The sequence below is a fragment of the Plenodomus lingam genome (assembly GCF_022343315.1).
Source record: "Plenodomus lingam strain CAN1 chromosome Unknown contig_11, whole genome shotgun sequence".
NCBI lineage: Eukaryota > Fungi > Ascomycota > Dothideomycetes > Pleosporales > Leptosphaeriaceae > Plenodomus > Plenodomus lingam.
The window spans coordinates 2,273,746-2,298,553 of NW_027093929.1; the positions used below are offsets into that span (position 1 = coordinate 2,273,746).

At 51.4% G+C, this 24,808-nt stretch overlaps 11 protein-coding genes across 11 annotated transcripts; 3 read left to right on the forward strand and 8 right to left on the reverse strand.

Moving 5' to 3' along the window:
• Positions 1-2,474: 2,474 nt before the first annotated feature.
• LAE1 (Secondary metabolism regulator lae1) lies at positions 2,475-4,259 on the reverse strand (the record flags this gene model as incomplete). Its single annotated transcript, XM_066094985.1, has 8 exons — positions 2,475-2,508; positions 2,577-3,002; positions 3,085-3,228; positions 3,345-3,382; positions 3,442-3,460; positions 3,526-3,674; positions 4,078-4,171; positions 4,246-4,259. 8 exons carry the CDS (start codon positions 4,257-4,259, stop codon positions 2,475-2,477), a joined length of 918 nt encoding a protein of 305 aa, XP_065955293.1.
• Positions 4,260-7,211: 2,952 nt separating this feature from the next.
• IAQ61_001121 (uncharacterized protein) lies at positions 7,212-8,878 on the forward strand (the record flags this gene model as incomplete). Its single annotated transcript, XM_066094986.1, has 6 exons — positions 7,212-7,438; positions 7,527-7,801; positions 7,931-7,949; positions 7,994-8,194; positions 8,265-8,744; positions 8,795-8,878. Exons 1-6 carry the CDS (start codon positions 7,298-7,300, stop codon positions 8,876-8,878), a joined length of 1,200 nt encoding a protein of 399 aa, XP_065955294.1. The 5' UTR covers positions 7,212-7,297.
• A 592-nt stretch (positions 8,879-9,470) lies between these two features.
• Positions 9,471-9,727, forward strand: IAQ61_001122 (uncharacterized protein; the record flags this gene model as incomplete). The annotated part of the gene is made up of 2 exons (XM_066094987.1): positions 9,471-9,600; positions 9,657-9,727. 2 exons carry the CDS (start codon positions 9,471-9,473, stop codon positions 9,725-9,727), a joined length of 201 nt encoding a protein of 66 aa, XP_065955295.1.
• A 67-nt stretch (positions 9,728-9,794) lies between these two features.
• Positions 9,795-11,058, reverse strand: IAQ61_001123 (uncharacterized protein; the record flags this gene model as incomplete). The annotated part of the gene is made up of 3 exons (XM_003841093.2): positions 9,795-10,678; positions 10,767-10,952; positions 11,046-11,058. The coding sequence occupies 3 exons, from the start codon at positions 11,056-11,058 to the stop codon at positions 9,795-9,797; spliced, it is 1,083 nt and encodes a 360-aa protein (XP_003841141.2).
• A 470-nt stretch (positions 11,059-11,528) lies between these two features.
• Positions 11,529-11,795, reverse strand: IAQ61_001124 (uncharacterized protein; the record flags this gene model as incomplete). Its single annotated transcript, XM_066094988.1, has 1 exon — positions 11,529-11,795. One exon carries the CDS (start codon positions 11,793-11,795, stop codon positions 11,529-11,531), a length of 267 nt encoding a protein of 88 aa, XP_065955296.1.
• A 238-nt stretch (positions 11,796-12,033) lies between these two features.
• Positions 12,034-14,995, reverse strand: IAQ61_001125 (uncharacterized protein; the record flags this gene model as incomplete). The annotated part of the gene is made up of 2 exons (XM_066094989.1): positions 12,034-12,893; positions 12,985-14,995. The coding sequence occupies 2 exons, from the start codon at positions 14,993-14,995 to the stop codon at positions 12,034-12,036; spliced, it is 2,871 nt and encodes a 956-aa protein (XP_065955297.1).
• A 431-nt stretch (positions 14,996-15,426) lies between these two features.
• Positions 15,427-16,406, reverse strand: IAQ61_001126 (uncharacterized protein; the record flags this gene model as incomplete). The annotated part of the gene is made up of 2 exons (XM_066094990.1): positions 15,427-16,017; positions 16,107-16,406. The coding sequence occupies 2 exons, from the start codon at positions 16,404-16,406 to the stop codon at positions 15,427-15,429; spliced, it is 891 nt and encodes a 296-aa protein (XP_065955298.1).
• Positions 16,407-17,299: 893 nt separating this feature from the next.
• IAQ61_001127 (uncharacterized protein) lies at positions 17,300-18,623 on the reverse strand (the record flags this gene model as incomplete). Its single annotated transcript, XM_003841092.2, has 4 exons — positions 17,300-17,448; positions 17,526-17,662; positions 17,719-18,119; positions 18,198-18,623. 4 exons carry the CDS (start codon positions 18,621-18,623, stop codon positions 17,300-17,302), a joined length of 1,113 nt encoding a protein of 370 aa, XP_003841140.2.
• Positions 18,624-19,493: 870 nt separating this feature from the next.
• Positions 19,494-20,954, reverse strand: IAQ61_001128 (uncharacterized protein; the record flags this gene model as incomplete). Its single annotated transcript, XM_003841091.2, has 1 exon — positions 19,494-20,954. The coding sequence occupies one exon, from the start codon at positions 20,952-20,954 to the stop codon at positions 19,494-19,496; it is 1,461 nt and encodes a 486-aa protein (XP_003841139.2).
• A 672-nt stretch (positions 20,955-21,626) lies between these two features.
• On the reverse strand, positions 21,627-23,591 carry IAQ61_001129 (uncharacterized protein; the record flags this gene model as incomplete). The annotated part of the gene is made up of 2 exons (XM_066094991.1): positions 23,046-23,591; positions 21,627-22,984 (listed from the first exon to the last, which is right to left on the reverse strand). The coding sequence occupies exons 1-2, from the start codon at positions 23,299-23,301 to the stop codon at positions 21,627-21,629; spliced, it is 1,614 nt and encodes a 537-aa protein (XP_065955299.1). The 5' UTR covers positions 23,302-23,591.
• A 457-nt stretch (positions 23,592-24,048) lies between these two features.
• IAQ61_001130 (uncharacterized protein) lies at positions 24,049-24,288 on the forward strand (the record flags this gene model as incomplete). Its single annotated transcript, XM_066094992.1, has 1 exon — positions 24,049-24,288. One exon carries the CDS (start codon positions 24,049-24,051, stop codon positions 24,286-24,288), a length of 240 nt encoding a protein of 79 aa, XP_065955300.1.
• Positions 24,289-24,808: the final 520 nt, after the last annotated feature.

Consider the following 24,808-nt stretch of genomic DNA (forward strand, 5'->3'; position numbering starts at 1 on the left):
TACTATTATTATCTCCCTCCCCCTCTCTAGTATCTTCTCTATCCTCCCTATCCTCCCTAGGCTCTATAAAAGCATACTATAAGTAGAACTAGGTAGTATTCTAGTAGGAATTAGCAAGGTCTACACTAGTATTAAAGTAATAGTCTTAAAATATATTAGGAATAGGTTAATAATATATTATAAATAACTTACTATAGCTAGGATAATTATAAGCGTAGATAGTATAAGGAACCTAATAACCTTAAATCCTTAGTAGGGTAGATATAGTAATAAAGTTAAGCTATAATAAGTTAGTAATATATTTTTAATAGGTTCTTATAGGCTATACCTTATTACTATTATAGCTACTATAAGTCTTTTTCTAAATTATATTTAGGAGGGTATTAGTATTTATAGGGGGGCCTATAGTAGCTACTAGCTAGGCTTAGAGAACTTCTATAAAATATATTAGTAATAGGTTTTAAATATATTCTAAATAACTTATAGTAAGGAGTATTCTAGTAATTATATATAACCTTTATATAGAAGTCTATATATATTAGTATAATAAGTTAAGAATAAGTTAATAATATATTTACTCTTTACCTTATAGACCTCTATTATAGAGGGCTAGCTAGTCTTCTTAACCTTACTAACCTTATAGTAGGCTATATTAAGCCTATAATCTTTTTTAGTATAGGTATATAAAGTGCCCCTAGTACCTAGAATAGCCTAAGAATATTAGAACCTATTTAGAATATATTTAGAACCTGTTCTTACTCTATATAAGGTGCCCTTATTATTAATCTTAGTATAGTAGTAGCGCTCTCTACTCTCTATCTTAACTACCCTATTAGGGCTAACTATAGGCTATACCCTAATATTATCTAGGACGTAGCTAAGGGTAAGGTACTATTAATAGTGCTTCTATAACTTATTAAGAATATATTCTAAATATATTTTAATCTGCTTATATAGGATAAAAGGGATACGTTAGTAATAGGTATAGTAGTAGTAGCTTATAGTATTACTAGTATAGAATATATTTAGAATAGGTTTAGAACGTGTTACAAAATCTTATAGTATAATATTTAGTTAACCTTGCTTAGCTAGCTAGTAGAGCTTGGCACAGCCTAACCCTATACTAAATACGAGTTCACGCAGCGCTAATTCCATGGTTATATGAACTGCGCCCTCGTATGTAGGTAGCCATCTCCGATCATGATTCAGCTACCCAGCATGCTGGATGGATGGGATTGCCGACACGGACGTACGTACTGGTACAGTACCTTTCCTCTACCATACATACTGTACATAGTACATGGCCCTAGTACTTGACCTGCACTACGAATTTCCATCATACAAACTACCACTCCTCGTCGGAACAGAGTACTGTAGCCAGCTTTTGATATACGCATACCCATCAATCATCCTACGACCATGCCATAGTCTGCTCTGTCCACATGCATGAATACTATCCTGTACACATGGAGTACTTACTCTACACACATCAAACTATATATACTGTTGTCCCCACAAGCAACGAATGGTACCATGCCCAAATCTGAGACTTGACCCACCTGCAGCTTCTCTACAGCAACTGCCCGTCTCCCCCAACCAAACACTGCAACGTCATCCGTCATCTTTTCATGCTTCAAAGTGGAACTGGGAAGGAGGGGGGGTATATATCCTCATATTATCTATGGATTTTTCCAAGCAGCTCTGCTCAACATCAGGCATCCATGTCGTCCGAAACGCATCTTCGCTAAATGATCCATGCTCATCCCAAGCGCCGCTCGAAACGAGTCCGAAATGCCAAAAGGGTATACAGAAGGTTATGAAACTTTGCTAATCGACAATGAAAGCCACCGCACCGGTTTTGCCTGCTGCCTTGCATCTCGTTTCAGGTAAAACGTCCAAAACGAAGAACATGGCCATGATAGGAATAAGAGCGATGCTATCCATCATGCCACGCATGCTTTGTGTGAAAATCGACCGTTGGCCTAGATCGACTCGAAGTCGAGGTATCATATTCGTCAAAACGCCTGATAGGGGATATATTCCTCGAAACGCCAAGATAAAAAAAACATGCACCCCGCAGGCGTTTTGCGCCCGTGTGAACAAGGAAGAGCACAGAGGTGCAAAAAATGACGATATGGGACTGCGAAACCCAGATGGGCTCTGTACGTCTGTGTGACACGGCTACGCCGTGCAAGGCTTGGTCATCCGTCATCGGTCGGTCCAGGTGAGGCTGACAGTGGGTGACTCCGTGGAGCGCATGACGCCTGCCATGGGGGATCCAGGAAAATCGACATGTAGGACCAGAAATTCCAGATTTGCGTTTGCTCACCACCGCATTGTGGGTGGGTGGCACGACGAGGCCTACTTAGCACACGGATAGGGCCAGTACTACAGGGCGCATGGTATTTGTGCGAGACAAACTCGGGCCTTGAACAAGACAGCCGGTTAAATAGGTGCGAGTGGGACGGAGGGTGCTATTGCTGTGGTCGTCGAGCCGTCCAGATGTGGCTGTGGAGCAAGGGATCAGCATGGTTCGAGCACTCGGTTGTATTGGTGCTACGATGGGCAGAGCTTACATATTGTTATAGGCATGAAACTTGCGGTTGCATATTTCTCTGCGCACCGAGTCGAGTATTGGTCGGACTACGGTGTTGAGGTCCCACTGGTAGACTCTGGTGAGAGGGGCGAAAGTTAGCGCCTCTAGGCCTTCGGTTATGCCCAGGTTGTACCACCGGCCAATGTCCTTTTGATGCGGGTCATTGGGCCACGAATTGTAGGGAACGCGAATGACCGTCTCCTGTATGTCGATGAAGCCGGCCTGCTGCAGCAACTGGCGGGTGCGATGCTCGTATGCGATTGGGCGCGCGACGCGGTGCGTGGCGTCTGCTAGCCACTCGTACCACCGCTTCAGCATGCTGTCGTCCGGGAGCGAGCCGTCGTCGCAACGCGGCTCCATATCGATTTCGACATGTTCCACGTAGCCCGTGCCGGGCTTCAGGTGCCTATTGTCGTGTTAGTGAGGGCGTGCCCATTGGACAGGTGGCGGTGGCAGAGGCAGAGGGGCAATGCGTGCGGGCAGCCTACGCGAATATTTTCTGGTACAGCTCCGGCCAGCTCGTTACGCTGCCACAGGCCATGCGCAGGTGGATCAAGTCCCAGGAATCTTCGCCCAGCAACCAAGGGCTCTCGTAGTCGCGTGGTACACGGAACCGCAGGTTCGGTGGGATTCTGCACGGGCAGCGGTCAGCGACTCGGCCAGGCAATGGAGGATGCAAGGGCTGGGCTGGCTGATTGGGGAGGGGGAGGAGGATGGCAAAGGGGAAGTGGGGGGGGGGGCAAGCTACTTTTCGGGCTGAATGTTGACCAAGTCCAAACCTAGAACCTGCAGCTTCACGTCAGCGGGCGGCGAGGGCGGCGCACTCATGGGCAGGAGAAGCGCACCTCGGCGTTCAGGTATTTGCTACATTGGGGACAGATTAGCCTTGCACAACAACGCCAATGCAATGGCTGCGGAACGCGACTCACTCGGCCATGTCGATTGCCCAGATGCCCGTCCCACAGCCCACGTCGAGGATGCGGGGCTGCGAGGTGTGCGGCATGGGCGCTTGGTGCAGCTGGTCTCTCCGTGCGACGGCAAACAGTTTGTGATAAATGTCCATGCGGTCCTTTTCGGGCTGTGTGTCGCGTCAGTCGCAGTCGCGCGTGCAGCAGGCGGTTGCCTAGGCATAACGGGGGGTTGGTGGAGGGGGAGGAGGAGGAGGATATGGGTAGTGATGTGGGGTGGAGTAGGAGGAATTGATAGTGGTGGTAGCTAGCCATGGTACTAGCGGTAGTAGCGATGATTGTGATTGTGGTAGTGGTAATCTTCTTGGGATTGTCTTGATATTGGTGGTGATGGTAGTGGTAGTGAGGTAGTGGGGGGTAGTGGTAGTGAGGCAGTGATAGTGGTAGTGTGGTAAGTAGCAGTGGCAGTGGTAGTGAGGCAGTGATAGTGGTAGTGTGGTAAGTAGCAGTGGCAGTGGTAGTGTGATAGTGGTAGTAGTGGTGAGAAGTAGTAGTAGATGGCGTGTTGCCTACCTCGTCGCATGGGTACATGTAGATGCCTCGCCGGAAACCATGATACCAGCGGCCATTCTCCAAATAATTGCTGTTCTGAGCGGGCACGGGCAGACTGGGTGGGCTGCCAGTTAGCGGTCTGCGAGGCCAGCGCAGACAGACGTCGCACCAGAGCGGGGTGGTACTCACCCATTCGATGCCATCGTCAACATTGGAGCCGCCTTGCTTGACGAGGGGGCCTCGTGGGCAGGCAGGGGGCGCAGAGCCGTGGCCGAAGACGAGTTGCGCAACAGCAGTGCAGTGCAGTCAAGGCAGGAGCAAGTACTATGTAAGGGTGCAGCGCAAAAGGATGGCGACGGCACAGCTGTAGCGCCGTGGTGGTGGTGGTGGTGGTGGTGATGATGAGGATGAGGATGAGGATGGGGCTGGTGGTCGGAATCGAGGGCCGTGGGCACGCACGTTATAGAGCGCAGGTCATGGGATGAATTTCCTCTCGCGACGGGCGGGCGCGTGGGCTGGCTGCAGCGAGAGACCAGACGAAGCGGGCGGGGCGAGGAGGACGGCCAAGAAGGACGAGGATGATGGTGAGGATAGCCGGGTAAGGGGAATTGGGGGGGAGGTGAGGAGGTGAGAAGGAAAAAGGCCAATGGGTATGGCTATGGCAACGGCAATGGCAATGTCAATGGCGATGGCGATGGCGATGGAGGAGCGAGTGGCAGACGGGGCACAATTGCGGCAAGGCAAGGGACCGACGGGCTTTATGATGGTTAGTCGAGAACAAGCTCTTGGGTCTGCAGGCGTCAGACATGGTAGGGAAAGGCGGCCGGGGTTCTTTGGGAAAGATGCAACCTGCACACTCTCGACTTGACATGCCAGCGAATCCCTGCACGTCTCGCCGAGGATCAGGATGATGGCGATGGTGGATGATTACCTGAGCTGTGGAATAGTGTTGTGTACTGCATACTGACAAGGTGTGTATGTATGTAAAGAAGTAGACAGGTAAAGAAGCATACCTACAGGTATATGTGTATATGTAGTCATGTACACAAGTTGTTTACCCATTTGGTCTACTATGGTCGATCCTGTTGTCACCATCACTACCACTGGATTCCATCTACTGTAGGTATCTGGGTATGCAATGTGCCTGTCTCTGCTGTTGCCTCCCCACAAGCAACGGTATCATTAGTGTTTTGGCCTGCTTTTGTGTGTATAAATATATATATATATATATATATATACGTATGTGTGTGTGCGTATGTTTGTATATGTGCATGCTATCCCTACTATATTCTCTTTCTCTCTGTCTCTCTTTCTTCCATTCATTCATTCATTCTGCTAGGATGCATGTATGCATGCATGCAGGTTGGGCGACAGAGATTCGCTGAGTCGCGCCAGGCTCGGAGCTGGACTTCTCGTCTCAGGCTAGCGGGGGAGGGGGGGGCGGCCAGGATATCTAGTGTTTGTCCCAAAAACCCCCAAATCCAAGGCGTCGGTAATTCCATGGTCGCCCACTCTCTCGGGTTTTGCAGCTCCCTTCCAACCCGCAGGCGCCCACCTGCCACTGGGCAAACCCACCCCACCCACACACACACACACACACACACACACACACACACACTGCACTGACCCGGCCAGCCAGCCAGCCAGCCAGCCAGCAAGGAAGAGTCCGGCAAGGAAGAGTCCAGGAGGGAGAGAGTCCAGGAGGGAGAGAGTCCAGGACTTTCGACGCCCTCCCGAACCCGGGCTTCTCTGTTGCCTGCGCCTGGAACCGAGCTCCCAGTTTATGCTCTCAACCCCCCCTCCCCTTCTCACCGCTCAGCAATCCGTCATGCGCACACCTCCCACGGCACTTGCAGCTGTTTGTTGCCCTTGGAACGACGCACGATAATGCATAGCCAGCTGCCAGCAACACCACACCAACACCACCACCACCACCACCACCACTACCATCCAAGATGCCATGTTTGGTGCAGAGAAAGAGCGCACAGTAATAATCGTGTAGCGCAATGATGGAGTAGCTCTAGAATGAGTACAGTACTTGGTACAGTCAGCGCACCTCATTGCTACGCACTGTGTGCATGCATCTGCCCTCTCGCCAGCCTCTGCCTCTGCCTCTGCCTCTCTCTCTTCTCTCTCTTTTGCTCCTGCGGCTCACCCTCGGTCGTTCTCGACTTGCCTGGGCCGAACCATGGTTGTCGCGCTCGGTACAGTATTGTAGCATGTATTTCTGTCCCTCATGCAAGAGAGAAAATAGCCTTCTACCGTACGATACACTGCACAGTTCTACTGTGTACTTGTGTACATTGGACAGAGCCATGTACGTACGTACACGGTACACGTACTGTACTGTGTAAGAGTACCTATCCCATGTACTGTACTGCTCTCGATGATTGCCTACCTACCCTTCACTTGCCTATCGCCGTGACGCCGTCTTTTTCTCTCTCTTTTGTTTTCCTCTCTCTCTCTCTCTCTCTAACCCCAGTGGTCCGTCCCAGGCTGCAGAGGGAAGGCGTGAGGGAGTGGCACCACAACCTGCCGTTCCGTCGTGGTGGTTCCGCTGCCGCCACCAATCACCACCAGCGACCACCAGCCCCTCCTACTGGCTCCTTCCCCCCCCCCCCCCCCCTCCACCAACCAGGCCCACAATGGGCAGAAGGTGGAAACCCTCACACCCTCATCCGGGCGCTGCATAGCCCCATTCTGTGCACGGCACAGATGACTAGATGAATATTGTACTTGTATGCTACCGGTACCCTAGACGACCAACATCCCTCCATTCCTCCATCCATCCCTTCTGCACTGTTCCTGTCAACCGACAACCAACCCACCACCACCCACTTGTAACCCCAAGAGCCTCGCACTCTGACGGTGTCGACGACCACGGCCAGCACTGCCACCACACGGTGATGGGATTTGCAAACCTTTCATCTACTTCGGCTCCATGGCCCCGACTTCCAGCACTTGCATCTTGTTCCTTCCTTGCACGGCGGTGCGAGCATCGTCATTCATGCGTTCCTCTTCCAGCCTACCGCGCCGTTCCGCTGCCTGACCGTGCCCTTTCCAAGGTTAGCATCGTTGTTTCCTTGGCAAGGCATCTCGGGATACCCATGCATAGGTTCCTAGCTACCTCCTGTACCTACTAATACCTACCATAGCCCGGCACCTACCTACCCACTACCTCACAACCGCAAGTCTGCCGCCTGAAATCCTCAAAAGCGAATTCTCTGTCCTGACCGTCCAAATGGAAAATCTGCAAGCACGCACACGAAGCTCATCCCATCCCATCCCTCTCTCCACACAGACCCCAAGGCAGATGCACGCCGAGACTGAGCGGCCGGACCCAATGGCTGGCTCGCTGACAGGGAACCAGCCTCTCTCGTTGGTAGGCGACATTACGGGCTCTCGTGGCTTGCTGCACAGAGCTACAGGCATTCCCACATTCTCCGTCCTGCTACCGGTACATACTCTAGGGATGCCTGCCGGCATACCAGCAGCGCACTTCCGTCTACTCTACCAGCCAAAGCCAGCCCCAAGCCCCATCTAGACACACGCATAATTGCGTCGGCATCGCGAGGCCATGTATCCATAGCTGTCTTGCAAGAGGGGTGTGCACTCGGTCAAGTGTTGGTATGCTGATAGCCCCAGCAACGTCAGACATTGCTGAAACTTCAGACCTGCCTAGGGAAGAACGTGAGACGGCTAGAATCCACGTCACCCTGCGCAGCCGGGTAGAGCACCGATTATGGTAGGTACCGGTAGTAGGAGGTGGCCAGTGGTCCTGTGGAAATCAAGCCGGACAGGAGAAGCCCAAGAAGAGGGTTTCAAGTTTCGACGCGTGCTTATGCCAAGTTGTCGCGGTAGACGCGTCGCACAGCACCCGTGACCCATCTACGGTAGGTACAGTAGGTACGGTAATGTACTCTATACTCCTGTACAGGGTACTTGTACCTGTCTGCCACACGCTGCAAGAAACGCCTGCATGTTCCACTTGCCGAACGCAAATCCCTGGTATCGGACAAACCCGATACGCTTTAGTTCCACGGCCATGAAATCTCATGGCCAGCCCTTCCTGCCCCCATCGACAGCACCCACCGGGCCTTCTCCGCAACGATGCAACGTCGTGAGGAACGACACCCACGTAGGATTTAGGCTGAGCTGATGCAAAGGGCGACAAGGCAGCGTCGACTTCGCGTGAAACACGTCTTTAGGGCGGACCGCCTGGCTGGGTTCTTCAACCACAGCGCCGGGCACTTGTTGGTCCAGGCAGCACCATGGCCGCCGCTTCGTCGCATGTCCGCCCCAATTCCTACAACAAAGTACAATCCGTGCAACGCACGCGCACACTAGCCTTGACCTGGCTCTCTAGAGTAGATGCGATGCAATACGTAATGCACACTGGCCGACACGACGGGGTGGAGAGCTCCCGCAGCCCACACCAGGTTGGCATCTCTGTTCGGCTATGGCTCGAGTTCGCCCACATTGCGCAAGTGGTTTCAGCACTAACGAGGGTGGTGCAAGTCACAAACAGCAACCTTCGACATACGATACACAGTACCTATCCATCAAGCGTGAGATCTGGGCTGCAACCTGCACATGCCCCCTCCCCCAAAAGAACATCCCAAGAGGCTGTCATGCTATTACATGAGGGAATTCGATCAATAGAGATTGCTTTAAGTGGCGGTGTGGGCGTTCGACGTGAACCCAGCAACACACACATATATATATATATATAATTAAGCCTACTCAACTCAACACACATAAACGCACCGTCACCGCCTTCATGGCTGTTCCTAAGCCAATACTCTTAGACTGGACAGTTTGAGAATGTCCTGGAGTCCCGGTTTCTTGGGCTGATATCACCTTCCTCCTTCCTGCGAGTAATCATCTACAAACTATGCTTGTCGGCGACTAAGACTTGCATTAACAGACACCAACGAGCACTGACACAGACTGCCAGATGTCCTAGACCTGTACGGTCCTCCCACTAGAGCTTCTACAGGTTGCCTATCATTCTTCATGCATTGTTTGTGCAGTCGTACCATTACAGTATCTGGCCTCACACTTGTATTCTGATACACAAGGCCGATTGCGACCAACCTGGATCTTTACTATACACGCCAGGATTACAAACGCAGACTTACTAGTGGGGTTACAGTAACTATGGCTAGCTGATCGCATTGAGGTTGCTTACACAGTGTTGAAGGCTCGTGTATATGTGATACTCGGATTTAAGCAAGACGTTGAGCACGAGCATCGTCCACACATTCAGCCAGTCCCGTAGGAACAGACACCCATCATGTTTATTTCCTAGTACGGCACATGCCAACGCTAGCAGCATTCCATATGCAGAGATCACCTGAAGAAGTCAGCCCTCTGTAAAGTGAGACTGGCAATAGTAGGGGGGTCGTACGCTAATGCTCACAGGGTATGCAGGTGTCACAATACTGGGAACCCAACTCAGTGGGAGCATTAATTATGCATCCTCGTCCCTCGTCGAGCCAGAGGTACAGAGTATTACCTCGACAGAGTGGTACTTCAAGACAGGTTCGAAACAATGACCACCGCGGAATAGGCACGATCACGGCTGACAGCTAAACCAGTTTTGATAACAAGTAGTCGAGGTCGTATCACGAACACGTTGTATAACGGGACAGATGGAGGGAAGTGGTAACTCTACTGTAGCTACATGACGACAGCCTAGACCAGTTCCTGAATAGGAATTGGCTCTGTAATCCCCATCAATCGGCCCATTGCCATCGCTCCCTAATCCATCTCAGCACATAGACCAAAGCCACGAGTACAGGCACCTCGATCAACGGTCCCACTGTGCTTGCCAAAGCCTGTCCACTGCTCACCCCATATACGGCGACCACGACCGCAATGGCCAGCTCAAAGTTGTTGCTCGCAGCCGTAAATCCCTGTGTGCAACTCACCTTGTAACCGAATCCCATCTTCCAACAAAACCAAATGGTACTCGTGAAGATGACGGAGAAGTATACCAACAGTGGCGCGCACACACGCAAAACATCCGTAATCTGCTGTACCACATGTGCGCCCTGACTGGCAAACAGCACAATGATGGTGTACAATAACCCAATGAGCGAAAACGGCGCAATATAGCGTATGAAATGTCGCTGATACTTGTCCTCTCCCAACACACTCCTAAGCGCCAGCCGTGTGACGACAGCCGCTGCCAGCGGTATCCCGAGGAACACGCCCACACTCTTGGCCACATGCTCATAGCTCACAGTCGTCCTGGCCCCCCGACTCACAACCTGGACGTAAAAGATGGCAAACGGGGCAAACAAGACAATCTGCAGCAGCGAGTTGAAAGCCACGAGCACCGCGCAATAATCTCCATCGCCCTGTGCGAGATCCGTCCAGATGAGCACCATGGCGATGCAGCGTGCAATCCCGACAAAAATGAGTCCCTCGCGCAGATCCTGCCGGTCGGGCAGAAAAGCCCAGGCGAGGCCGACCATGAAGAGAGGGGCGATGATCCAGTTGAGCACAAAGGAGACGAGGATTTGAATCCATAGGGCGCGCGAGCGGAGGAGGAGGTGGAGGGTTTCGTAACGCACTTTGCAGAGGATCGGGTACATCATGACGAGCAGTCCGATGGCTGCGGAGACAGTCAGTCAATCAGGTCTTGGGATGTTTTGTTTGGGCTGGGTTTTGTTTGGGCGAACGCAAGAGAGGCGGAAATTTACCAATAGGAATGCTAACACCAACGAATTCACCCTTTTGCAACGCCGGTCCCACCGAGTCGATTGTATTGCCGAGCGCAATCCCAATGCCCATGGCGAGAATGATCCATACTACAAGAAAGCGGTCGAGAAAGGAAAGGGCTTTCAAGGGTGGGAGGGTTGGGGGTGGGGTGTGGAGATTGGTGGTATCTGGGAGGAGTTTGTTAGTTACTGCTTTGGGTAGACTATGTGGGTGAGAGCGAGAGAGAGAGCATGTGAAAGCCTAGGAAGCAAACATCGTACCTGAATCCAACATTCCCGCATCAAAACCCCCCCTTTTTTCCACATCGCGCTCACTTCCTTTTTGCCTGGCGACTTGATCTTGAGATGCCATTGCACCTCGTTCAACCGTGTCCATTTCAACTCCACCGCTGTATACTTCTCGTCCAACACCGCCTTTTTTTTTCCTACTTGCCTTTCTACCGTATCCACCGGCTTTTATGTCCCACACACTTGACCCCTCTCATCCAATCACAATCGAGCAGTGACATGCCATTGCCAAGCGTCTGAGTGGGGAGCGCCAAGGAATTAGCATCAGGGACGGCGATGACGCAATGGACATCATGCACAGATGTACCGGTACCAGCGTAGAAGGAGTAGAAGGAAATACCAGCGTGTTGGAGATGGGTAGGGAGGGGTTATGAAGAGTAAGAAAGGCCTCTTGGAGATTGGGGATTTATGCTGCTGCGCGGTAGTAGTAGTGTACCAAATATACCATTGCAAGGCTTACACGACCAGTATCGCTTGAACCATGGACTGCAATGGGTATCCAGGGAAATCTAGAAAATTTTCAAAGAAATTGTCTCGTATGAAGAAACACCCTGGAGCAAAAGTCTGGAAAGATTTCGTGGGATTCTGCTGAATGCTCGGATTTTGTCGCGTGGTTTGGGGGATATCGAATTTGAGTTCATGGGGTAGACTGGGTGGGTAGGTAGCGCAAGAGGTGTCGGAGCTGGTGCTATCAAAGTGGAAGAGTTGGGACGGATGGTTCATGTTCAGTTCAATGCTCAATGCTCAATTCAGCAGCACTCAACACGAATGTTGAATCCTCTACACCTGTATAGAATACACTGGTATGAATCACAAAAGCCAAGGGCTTGGAACATCGCAGCCCACCTCCCCCCTCCCCCCCCCCCCTTTTTTTTTGACCGCTAATCCTATAACTCGAACAGCTTGTCCAGAACTCAATCACAGCCTTTTCACATCGCATTACATTAAATCTTGCATTGTCCTAATTTCCAGGCACGAAGAACCGTGCTGCGAAAACGACATACTCCTCTTGAAAAACACCTTGTCGCTCACTCTTGACTTGACGAAGTGGAGCGCTATTTTCTCCGCCAGATTCGATGTCAGCATATGTTATGACACAATTCTCATTGAGCAGGGAATCATTGACATCAATGATGCGCTCATGAATACGCCACTTCATGGCTGTAGATTGGTTCGCTGTCTTTCGCTTCTTACTGTTCAGCAAACATGGCGTCTTCGTTAGAGTTGTCTCTAAGCAAGCAACCTGCTGTAGGTCCTCCGAGAGTGGCGATATTTTGGACGAGGGGATAACAGTCGGAGTAGCTGGACTTTCACACGGGATATCAGCTTGCGATACACATGGTTTGCAAGTTTGGACACTCTGGGAGGCTGCCTTGATGGGCTTAGTGAATGCGGCGCAGTCCATAGGCTCAGGAGTTGTCGGCGCGCTGGAGAGCGGAGATGAGGTGGTTGTTTCTGCTAGCGCCAAGTCTCGAGTTGCGCGGTCAGCTTTCAAATTAGGGGGGTTCGTGGATTGATCGAATAACTTTACGGGAGCCCTTGATCGGCGCAGTCTCGAGGGCCCCCGCAGTAATTCCTCCGGATCATCGAGCAGCAACATAGCTGCCTTGGGATCCTGTGTACCAGATGTACAGCTTTCAGACACCGCATGGCGTAAGGAATAAGATCTAGGCCCAAGGACATGGTTCGTCCCTACGCTGTCTGCCACGTCAAGATGACGTGCATCAGGTCCACCTGTTACAGCGTTTGTAGAGGTTTGCTGGGTAGAAGTTGAGCTGGGTTCACCTGGTTGACTCGTATTCTCTTCTGATGGTAAACCTCCTGCGAATATCTTAGTAAATCGTCGCCGGCCATTGAATCTTTCGGCGTCTCCGACGAAGGCCTCCTCCCAATGGTGGTAAATTTCACTTACTGAAATCACGAGACAAGCGTTGTGGAATGATCCAGCGATGATCGAGTATTGGCACACTTCGACCGTACACAACTAAGCGAGTGACCCATAGACTTTGACTAGATTTAGTCGACCTTCCCACGCCTTTTGCCTTGCTTACGCCAGGACTAGTCTTGGGCTTTTGAGGCACGGTATATGCTCCTATAGGAGGTTGCAGTGGGAAAGGCTGTGGAAAGTTGGGAACTGGAACGGGCGATCTTCCGGCTAAGGTATGTCTATAAAGGGAAATGGAATGGGATGTGTGAGGTTGTGGCCTAACTAGCACACTCCATGGGTACTTGGGCCCCAGAGGAGCCACGGTGTGATTTTTGCGTCTGGGCTGGAATTGAACTTTATCGCTAGGAGGCAGACCAGAGTTGCTAAGTGCACTTGAGTCATGGCGTTCGTAGTCATCTGACATCGTGTAGACTGGATATGCACATCTATCGTCATGTTCATTGATTCCATGTCCACTCAATACGGACGGAGACGAACTGAGGAGCTGAGGTTGTTTGTCAAAGCTCGGCCCAATGTGCTGGAGAGGACTAGAATGATGTCCATCTAAGAAAACTTTGGCCTCCCCCGGGTGCGGATAGGAAGGGTGTTGCAGCACGGGGCCATTACCCCAAGAGCTCCATAAAGATGAATGCAAGTTATGTGCAAACCCAGGGTCAGAAACCGCAAAATCGGATTGTGCGCTGCGTGATTGGATTCGAAATTCGGTAGCACTCTGTTCTTGTCTTTGTGTAGTGATATTTGGAATTGTATGGCCGGTGTAGCAGCGTTGGAATGATTTGAAACGACGAATGGGGCCCAGATTGTCTGCAGGAGGAGAAGAGTCTTGTCTGTACTTCGTCTGCACATCTGATGATGGTGATTTGACCGTGGAATCGCCAGCTTGCGGCAGCAGTGATGGGATTTGACTCAGAAAGGGCTTGCTGGCGGTAGACACTTCATCCAATGCTAGTGCACGCGGTGTCATGGCCCGCTTTTTTGGGCAAGGCTCACAATCGGACTCGCAGGCTGCTACTGCATCCATGTCATTAGGTGTTTGATCCGTTGTGTTGAGTGCGCTATCCCTGACAGTGAGATTCGGAGCCTGCTTGTTTTCGTCCATGTTTTCGGTATTTAGCGGGAAGTTGTTGTCCATTAGTCTTTGAGCAGTTTTGAGGTAGCCGGCGCTACTGGCGGTCTTCCTACCATCACCAGCGGAAATAATCACGTCGATGACTCCGAAATGCAAACCGCCCGGTCGCTGCATGTCATGTACTTGCCGTGGCATCTGCATAGTAGCCAACGCTCTCAAAAACGCTGCACTTGGAGGTGTGTTCCCTTTGTCATCCATTCCACGTGCATGTGCTTCGCGCTGTAGAGCCTGGCAGATGTCTCCCCACCGTGGCTCTACTGGCAAGACCACAGCGTGATCTCTGCCTCCGTCGCCAGATGTCAAGCCGGTACGCACAATGACCCAAGGCCGTTCTGAAAGGTAGTCGACTCTTGTGCCAGCGAGGACCTGGTGAAGAGGTTTTACACCAGAACGCACATCATGGATAGGTATGAAGACACAGCTTGCAAGTTCTCCGTTGAAGAAGACGTCAATCTTAAGATTGGTCTTGGCTTTATTCAGACCTGATATGAACGTCTTGTCTGACAACTGAACATGGAGCACAAGAGCTTCGGACTTGTAGCTGCTGTCATTATCCTTTCTGCCGTGTCTCCTGGTTGCCTCTGCTGAGGCCAGGCTGGTTGGCGCAATTTCAGTCTGCATGAATGGCGCATTGCCGATCCAATTGAGCTCCAATGCACTGTCGTCGCCCGGGAATGGTACAGATTGCTCAGTGAGTAGCTTGCTTTTTCTGAGCTTCTTTTCCGCCGCCTCACCCTGCTGTCTAGCGACCTCGCCCTTCTTGGCCACGACATTGCGCGTTATGGCATCAGACAAAGGCAGTGTGCCCAGGCGAGCCGAGATGCCGCGTGCATGATAGGTAGGCATGCTCAATGGCTGGGTTGGTGACTGTCAGGAATAATTGAGCGACACAGGCTGCTCCTCGGCAGCTTTGATCATGTGCGGAACAGACGGCTCAGTGTTGACCCTCTCAGTGTCCTGCGGGGTACGTGAGATGATGGAGATGTCACGGGCTTGGAGCGCGTGGTCGCGTGGTCGCGTGACGTATACCGGTATGGTGTGTGGGCTCTGTTGCGGCAGGAGCGATTGAGCGCACCTTCCATGTCAACTCATTTGTCAACACTGACGAATGCCTTCGTCAACCAGGATTTGCACACAATATAATGGTACCACGGCTGTATGTAGGTGCTATATCCAGCTGTTCCATTGTCTGAGTGCTGCGCTGGGTATGCGGATCCATTTCGACGCTCATGAGTGATGTCTTGGAACGGCCCCTTCGTAGCGGTGCGCGATACCCTTCAGACCTGCGAATCATCAGAGACCTTGACCTCACCGCCATCCTCCACAAACCCACGACCATTGTCCTGCTGTCTGATCTTAGGAGCGGCCCAGTCATCTGTGATGATGCCAATTGGAGGGCCACCCAATACGTCGCCCAACTCCTCGATAGTCTTCTTGTACACATTTGCAACACTGCGTTCTTCCCAATCATCCTCCCACTCGTCTTCTTCGTTGTTTTCAAAGCCTTCGAAAGTCACAGTATCTTGATGGCTACCTACCTGCTGGTTATCAGTGTCTGACATCATCGACTCACCACTGCCACCGCCTTGGTCCACCACACTCTCTCCACTTAGAGTACGAACAACAGTAAGCCGTGTTCTGTCGACTACACCCTTCAAACGGACTTTTTCTGTTGTGGAAACGCTCCGACCATGCTCGAAGCCTGGCAGGAAATCACCAGTCGCGAAGTCACGGCCCGTCAATAAGGAAGCGAAGGCAAAGTCGAGTTTCGAGAGAAGACGGAAAGTTGCATGGGCTGAGCGGGGTGATGAGGCGAACAAGGGAAGGAACTCCATAGTCAGTACGGCCATGTTCAGGAGGTAAGGAATCTGCAGGTTGGCTATACAGTGAGATGTCAGAAGAAGAACTCCCACGATGTCAGGATGTGGAGCATACGGGATCCAGACACCCAAACTACATCGACTAGATCCCCCAGATCGCTTGCGATTTCCCAAAATGCGCTATAACCGACCGGCTCACTAGGTCCGAGCCCAACTTTTCGATTCGTAAGGCGATTGTCAACGCGCTTCTGGATACGGTTCAGACCTTGGTCAAGATATCTGATCAGCTCGCTCTCTTTCTGGCCGCCGGGCTTCAGTGGGTGCCGTCTCGTTTGAGGTAGAGGTGAGGTGTGCTGTGTAGAGGCCATCGACGAAGGCGGTGGGCTCGGCAGATTGTTTGCATGTGCACTGGCATGAGAGTTGTCGGATGAAGCCATCGTGGCTGATCAACCGAAACGTTGGTGGCTCTTCGAACGCGCGTATCGGATGACTTGTACTGTGAGTAAAGCACGGCGCACCGCTCCCGCTTCAAGTTAACAGGTTGAAGGTGAATGCTGGGCCAAAAAGATGCAGAAAAATTTCGGCATCTAATATGCATGCAAAGACGTATAGTTTCTAACAATGTTCCTGCAATTCGTTTGTTTTTGACGTCAGATGAGATGGACACGGGCGGGGGTGGGTGTCTATGGTAGGACTGCATGTGGGCGCTACCATACAGCACGTGAACGCCTGACCCGGAATGAGCGAATGAGCTGAATCTAGGCCCAGTCTGCCATGGTCATACAGGACCCACTTCAGCACCCAGCAAAAAGTCCTATATGTACGGGTACTTGGATAAATTACAGGTTACAGATATGTATATGCATTTTTCTATGTACAACGGTTCGAACTTCAACAACAAATCCTCACCAATGTACAAAAATTCGAATGCCAACGCATAGCATATACATAGGTATTCAATGCTACGTTCCAGGTACCCGAAACTTAGTGCCTTGGTGTGCACATAAGTATATTGTGGCACAGCTCCTCCCAAGAGACCACCCGCACTAGGGACTTCGCTCCCTGGCGCATCGCTTCATGTAGGTATCAACTTGACTCGTGATACCACACTCATCTCGCGGAAGTGATTACTGACAGCTTGCAGAATTGATCGATCATGACACCAAGCCATATAATGTTTTCATTTCCAGCTTTCACAGATTTCGAGGTACGTCAACTGACATAGATAGCAGCAAGGGTATAAAAAAAACTCGCCAAAGAAACTCATTCGTGACACGCCGACCGGGTCATGTACCTTGGAAATATCATCCTGCCCTCCAAGTTCACCAGACTACACACGCTGGTAAGAGCCCATGCCAAACTTTCCATTCTGCATTTGCACCTTGTACTCTTGAAGCTCAGCGGCTTCTTTCTCTTCCTCGGCGAGGAGGGCGGCATGTTCTTTGCGTCCGATGCGGCGTTGCTTGATGCAGCAAAAGGCTAGAGATTGTGGTCAGTCTCATTCTGAGATTTCCAACGGCACAAGAGCACACGTTGGGAGGGGCGAGGAGACTTACCCATGATGATGCATCCAACGGCAAAAAGACCTAGTGATCCAGCGATGATGCCGATTTTGGCGCCTTGAGGGAGGGCAGCCCAGCGATTGCGGACGCCAGATGGGGATTGGATCTCTTGGAGGACTTCAGATTTTCCACTGTCAAGTGGTCAGTGAAAGAACGTGATGCTGGGATGTAGTAGACCATTACGTACGCAATGACCTTGACCTTCTGCCAATCACCACTGGCATCCATATCTTCCCATGAATACTCAGCACCCTGCGTATAATCCTGCACATGCACGCTCTGCACTGTCATAGTGTATGGGCCTAGGGTGAAATCTGTCTCGCCACCAGCCCACTCAATGACGCCTTTGTCGTTGTTTTCGACATCGCCGGCAGCCCAGATACCCAGGCGCACGTTCATAGGGGTCTGCGGATAGCGGGTTCCGCCCTTTGCGTCTGCAGGGACCAGTTCGCGCAGCATCTTGTCATCGACCCACCATTGAATGCGGTCTTTGGTCCAGTCCAAGGTGTAGTTGTGGAAATCGTCTTGCGGCACAAAACCGAGGTCGAAGTCTTGACCGCGGTCGTAGGTACTTGTGTCGCCCTTGCCCTGTTATCGCGTGGTGTTAGATAGCTGGTTGTAGCTGCAGCTGGACATGGAGCTGGCCGAGAGAAGAGCGCGACTTACAAAGTAGTTTGTCAAGATTTGTGAACTGCTGCCCTTCCACTCAAAGTCAATCTCGTCCAAGGCTTCGCTCTGCAAGATGGCGCTGGAAATGATGCCCTTGCCCTTTGCGACCTTCATGACCACCTCGAGGCGACCAAACAGCATGTAGAATTTGGAATTGGCCGTGGGCGAGTCTCCCGACCGCTCCACGGTGAAGGTGGCGCCCTTCTCCACCCAGTCGATTTTTCCCTGGTTCTTCTTGATCCAGACCTTGCCGTCGCTGGGAATGCCCGTCTTGTTCCAAATGAAGGTTGCATTGCCACCCAGGGCCTGCATGGACGGACATGCCGTAGTGTTGAGCGGGTTGCAGTCGGTGTGTGTTTGGGCGAGGGCGGTAGGCACAAGCGCAGCGACCAGTCCAATTGCGGAGGCGGTCAAGGACTTCATGTTGCTGCTCTGTGGGATGGGTATTGGTATGGGTAGCTGTCAAAGAATAGGGAATGTGTTGTCTATGTAGAGTATTAAGAGGGGATGCAATGAGTGTGCTATCGCGCGTAGTCCAGACGCGCGACTCGTTCAAAGAGTGTGATGGCTGGCTGTAGGTATCCGTTGTGTAGCACGAGCGGTGGCTGCCGTGTCTGGGTCAATGAGTGGAACTCTCGCAGGGAGGGCGAAGCAAAAGGGAACGAGGACGGGCAGATGCCGCGAGGGAGCGCCAGGCTGGTGTTTTACAAGACTCGTGCTGGTGGTGTGCCAGTGCTGTAGCCGTTGTGACCCTGCAGATTAAGGAGGTTGCTAGAGCGTAGGAGCGTGCAAGAATGCTCCGCTGGCGCCTGCCATTGGCTCAAGCGCATGCAACTATTGTGAATTACTTTCCCTCGCCCTGCCGATCTCTCTGACCAGGGCCACTGGCCATATGACATATACACAATTAAAAACAGTATTAAAGGCACTAGTAATTGTACTCTATGTAGGGAGTATACTCAACCCCCTTGCGCCCGTGTGGCCATTTGATCGTCACTCGTGTGTTCTAGAGTAGTCGTGCTCTCCTTTTCCTTTCTGTTTGCTAGCTGGGCATCTTTGCACGGGCATACACACATAATATGCACCACAGTATTGCATACGTCGTCGCCGTCTCTTAGTCACCCAAACGGGACAGTGCCACGGTTCCAACGGCAGCGGCAGCCCTTGCATACGAGCCAAGAACACCGACGCCAACCCAACCACGGAACCTGAAACACGACACGACTCCTGCCTCTACTACTATGGCCATTATGTACTACCTACCGTTACATACCTAGTACCAACACACAAACTCTAGCAAGCTGTGATAGCCTGGCTGTGCTCTTGCATCACCCCTCTCTCGTCCTCCATTTCCAGTCCTTGTTCTGGTACGCTCTGCACACCGCAATTCTTGTCCGTACCGGTACTGTCGTCGTTGTCGTCATCGACAACCTCACCCTCAATTGTGCTGGCTACCACCACCCTCTTCATGGGCTGCACACCACCACCACCACCACCACCACCATGAGACACGAAGAACCGACCCCATAGGAATGTCGGCCCATCTGTCGCAAACATGCCCTGCATGCGCCACCTGCCAATGTACAGATTGAGCGTGACCAGCACCTTCGCCACCTCGATCCATTGGAACCCATAGTACGCGCTTGCTCTGCCCTTCGTTGCTTCAAACTTCCTCCAAATCTTCCATAGTGGCATGTACATCTCTTGTCCCCCTACCCGGTTCACCGTTGCCCCGTGCAATTGCAGCAAACCCTTCATGACCTCGAGGCACGAGTCCTTGATTTCGCACGGTGAACGCGAGAAGATCACCGCGAGAGATTCATAGCGACAGCCAGTTTGTATCAGCTGTATACAGTGCAGTACTTTCTCCACGCAGCTCATCGATCCAGATTGCGCCACTGCCTCCATCTTGGTCATCCATTCGATCAGCGCGCGTAGTTCGTGAACTTTGATGTAGTGAAGGTTGGGCAGGACGAGCCTATCGTCACGGCTCCCCGACATTACCATGGCAGCAACTGAGGAACCATCGCAACTACCCTGGCGCACTGTGTTGCCTTCGTGCAAGGTGAATCTTGCATTCATTTCTTCCTGCTGAATCCGTCTCTTGACATCAACTTTAGGTGGTGGATATGTCCTTGTGTCAGAGACATTCGAACCAGAGTACCCACTCAGTCCAGACGAGGCTATGCGGATGTTTCTATAAGATTCTCTTCGCAGACGACTCATCCGTGGCTGAGCACCGGTAGGAATGTAAACTCGTGCTGTCTGCTCCCTGCTACTCACAGTGTTGGCTTCGACCTGCCGCATCTCTTCTTTTCCACCAACATGCACGTTGTTCAGACTTTCCACCTTGTCTGCAAGCAGCAATGCGCTCCTGTACAACTGCCAAGAATGTTTGGTCATGCCTTGTGCCAGTACATCGATTTCCTCGCTGAATCCGCAACATCTCGTCATCTGGAAGTGCTCAACGATGCGGTGTGTATCCCTCAGCACACGCTTGATGCCTGCAATCTGCGCGATAGTCGCACGGTCCGTATTGACAAGGCCTTTCAACTCTTCGATACGATTACTCATGATCCCGAGCTCGTCTGAAATCGCATCCACAGGTAACGAATCCGTCGCAACGCTATTTTGGGTGTTCGTAAGCCCCGAATCTGTTATCGAATATGATGTATGCGTTCCATTTTGCCGGCTTGGCGTGTCGCTGCGAAGAGATGGCCGAGGAGTCCGGAAGCGCTTCGAGAACCGACGCATTATCGACTTGAAAGGCAGTAATTGTCATACCGTAGTCAGGCCTAGGTGGCGCTGATCTGATTGCTTGGAGAGGCTGTAGAGGTGTGCTTCGCTTTTGTAGGGTTTCGTTCCCATGGCCCGACAGGTAGTTTCCGCGTTGAGCAATTGCCACTCCTCAAGTCGGAGAAGCTCATGATCGCGGGCATCTATATTTCTCTTATGGGAGGATGAGTGACAGTGATAGGTGACGTGGCGTCCTAAGAGAGGTAAGGGACAATGTCAAAAAACACGAATCCATGATAGTCATAAGTCACAAATACTGTCAAGCAAGGGCGGGAAACAACACCAAAAGCAAGATCAAAGAACGTGGGCATTATCGTGTGTCTTACGAGGCTCGGCGTGGGTTGCGCAACCTTCCGCGTGGCTTCCTTCACTGCTTCAGAATTGACATGGCGTCGAGCGCGAGGGATGGTAAAAAAAGAGCTGATATTTTGTCTCAAACATGATTTGAAACCATCTGACGTGCAACTCGGAGTAGCGCAAAGGGGTATCTGTAGCTAGGAAGCTTTGGAATGCGGACAGGTAAAAGTGTGAAACGAAACATGACCTTGAACGCCGTCCGTGTTTCAAAAGAGGGGAACGCAAAATAAAGAACCGTCCATCCACCTTTGCCCTTGGAGAAACACCTTCAATCTATACTCGTGCACCAGCCGCTACCGATGTGCGATAACGGGTCGACGGAGCCGCCCAAGCCGCGTATTCGGGAGGCAATTCATCCCTTGCATCCACAACACTGCTTCCTTGAGCATCCACCCTCGTCGACACCATTCTCTGCGGCAAAAAGATGTCAGTAGACTCGCGATGCGCAGCTTCCTCTATGCTTCTTGCCCTGGCATTTTCGATACCAGTCTTACTGCCCTGCGCGCAAATTTGTACTGGAACCTTCAAGGATATTGTTGAACCATTCACTGACAACTTTAGACCCAATGTGTATGTCCGGGAGATGAGGCAGGAGTGAAAGGTCGGAACGAAGCTTTTGTTCATTGGCAATGTAACCGGCACTAGGATCTCGGTGGTATAGAACCTGCCCTGCTGATAGTCCTTGGAAGGAGGTAAAATGCCAGTTGGAAAACATCTTTCCGCATTGCTAACAAGTGAGCAGTCTGAAATGCCAGAATCACGACGGATGAAGTCTTCCGTAATAGGATCAGAGTTTGGTCCATGCTCTTCCCACTGGACAGATGCAATGCAGAGATCAGAAAGGAGGATGCTCTCCGCATAGAGCCCTTGAGAAAGGTCGAAACCGAGAGCCAGTTGCGAAGGAAAGCTCTGACGTGCAGCAGAGGCGTAGAAGGTTGAAACCTTGATCTTTGTGGCCAATGAGCTCAACTTTGGGGGCCCATGATTATCCTCGGATGGGTCAAAGCGGATGACAATTTTCGACATGGTGGAGATTGGTTCATTGTCTGTTGTACGTGCACCGGGAATGAAGAGCGGTCGCGGTTGAGCAGTTTTGGCTGTCAATGTCCCAAGCCTTCCTTTGAAGATGCCCTTTCTAATGATCTTTTCCTCTCGTGGACGATACTCGAGGCTGTTATCAATATTGAGTGGTGGCTGCTCTGCAAGAGCCGGCTTGACCCGAATTTTCTTCATCTTTTCAGCTAACACCATCAGTCCCTCTGATCCTCGCGTGTGAGCGATTCTGACTTTGACAGCATACACAATCTTTGACATTTCTGGGGCGAGGTCGTCAAGCAAGGAGCCTCCGAAGCCAGCAAGATCCGGGTCCCCTAGACTTGGTGGCAACAGGCAATGCACGTCGTGGACATGATCTGAAACCACTTTGTGCGAGCAAGCTCTTGGAAGTAGTTGCGATGGTATTATGAAGGTAAATGGAAACTTGTATGCTCGGTCCCGCTCGAAGATCCTTGGCGATGGAAAGTCAGAATCTGCAATCGGTTGCCTCAAGACAAGGAATCTGTGCTGCGCGTCGCCACGTCCTGATACCATGGGTGCGGTAGTCACCCTATCCACAAATGCCTGGCTGGTACCTAAATGTGGAATCAGCTCCATAATGGCTCGTCACATGACCCGAAAAAGCTCTACACTTACCTACAAACGCAATGTCAATGTCTTCAAAGCGTATGTCGTGCGGCGCGGTTATGGTAACTATTCCCTGAATGGCGTCCATGGTCGAATAGCTGGGAATGACTCTGCGGGGACCATGGCTATCAACCAAATCAATCGCAATGGTCGGCTGGCCATAGTGAGCGAGGTTCCGAACCTTGTATCCAATCTGATTTCCCATTTGCCGCATGGTGCTGGATTGGGAAAGCACAGAGGTGCTGGAAGACGTGTTGCAAGGCATATCCTATGGTGCTTTGTAGACACACCACAAGTGAAAGAGAATCTGACCCAGGAAAGTGGTAAATCTGCTCCAGTGCAGAGTGGTGGAAAGCGGAGGCGGGGAAGTAGTAGCCGATATTGGCTACAATGTCACGTGCTGGACAGCCGTCTTTGCGGGCTAGGAAACACTGTATAGGTATGGAGACAAGCAGCACCTGGGCTGAGCGATCTTATGTCTCCCAGCTGTGTTCGCATCAACTGAGTCATATACAGCAGGACGATGATGACCTCGGGATGGTAGATGCTGCACGGTGAGTGTGCACAATGGAGATACGACTTCGATGACTCTTGGCATGGCTAATCGGGATGCGGGGCGCTACCTACTTGTGCAGGTGTAACTTTCTACATGTATTGGCACGCCCTTTGTCCTCGACTGCCCTGCACTAGGCCTGGATCAACCATGTGGCTGCATATATACTATAAGACTACCACTCTAGCACCATGCCCTGCGAAGGCCTCAGTCTCTAGGCATGGCGAACGCACTCGCATGACGAGCCGTTGCTCACGCGCCAAGCGTGTGAAGGCTCTGTGTTTCGAAGTTTGACTTTTGAGGCATAACACATTTCCCCTATTTCCGTGAGCGAAGAAGAATTCTCATTATTGACTAGCCAGCCAGAGGCTGTAAGTTCGGGTCAATAACAGGCGGGTGGACACATGTGGTTATTGGGGGGGTTTTTTTTTTTGCAGAAATCTTAATGGACACTGAGAAATGGTAGGCTTGCTACAACTCAAGCTTCAACAATCGTGCATAGCTTCGGCGGCATCCGATGCTGCACGGACTGCAGGGTTTGATGGCCGTTGGTTTAACCAACGTGCAAAACTGCTGGATGTGGGTGTCGCTGTGAGTACACAGGATGTATTCGTGCAAGACTCATCAGTCCATCAGGGTAGACCTGACAAGTTGCGAGAGCATACCGGTACTACTACCGGAAGACATGCAATAGCCTAATCTGGCCATCGTAGGGCGTGCTACTAGTGAGTAGTTAAGCGAAAGGCGCACCAGGTCAACTCTGCTCGCAGTAACGTTGCTCCGTTCTGCTATGTCAGCAAGAGTCAGAGAACCACTCACAATTAAAGCCGGCGTTTGCACTTGTTGGAATGACTCAACTTTGAGTCGCTTACCTACTAAACATGTTGACCGTCGGAAACCTCAAGATCGCCCACAATGCGCCGACGTTGAGGAGATGGTAGCGTAAACGAATCCCGATTCAAGCCAACAACAACAGGGAAACGATGTCAGAGAATGACACACGACCGTAAGTATGAGATAATATTGGCAAGAGGATTCCTATTCTATCTAGCACTGACTCCGCGGTCGAGATGTAATACTTGCTTCGGCAGCGTTCATCTAGAATAAAGGAACATTTACAAACATGGCGTCGTGTTACTACACATGCCTGCAGTCCTCCTGTAGCGGGATAACAACCGCCTGATAAAAAGCTTCTCGGACTTCCTGGTCATCGAAGTCG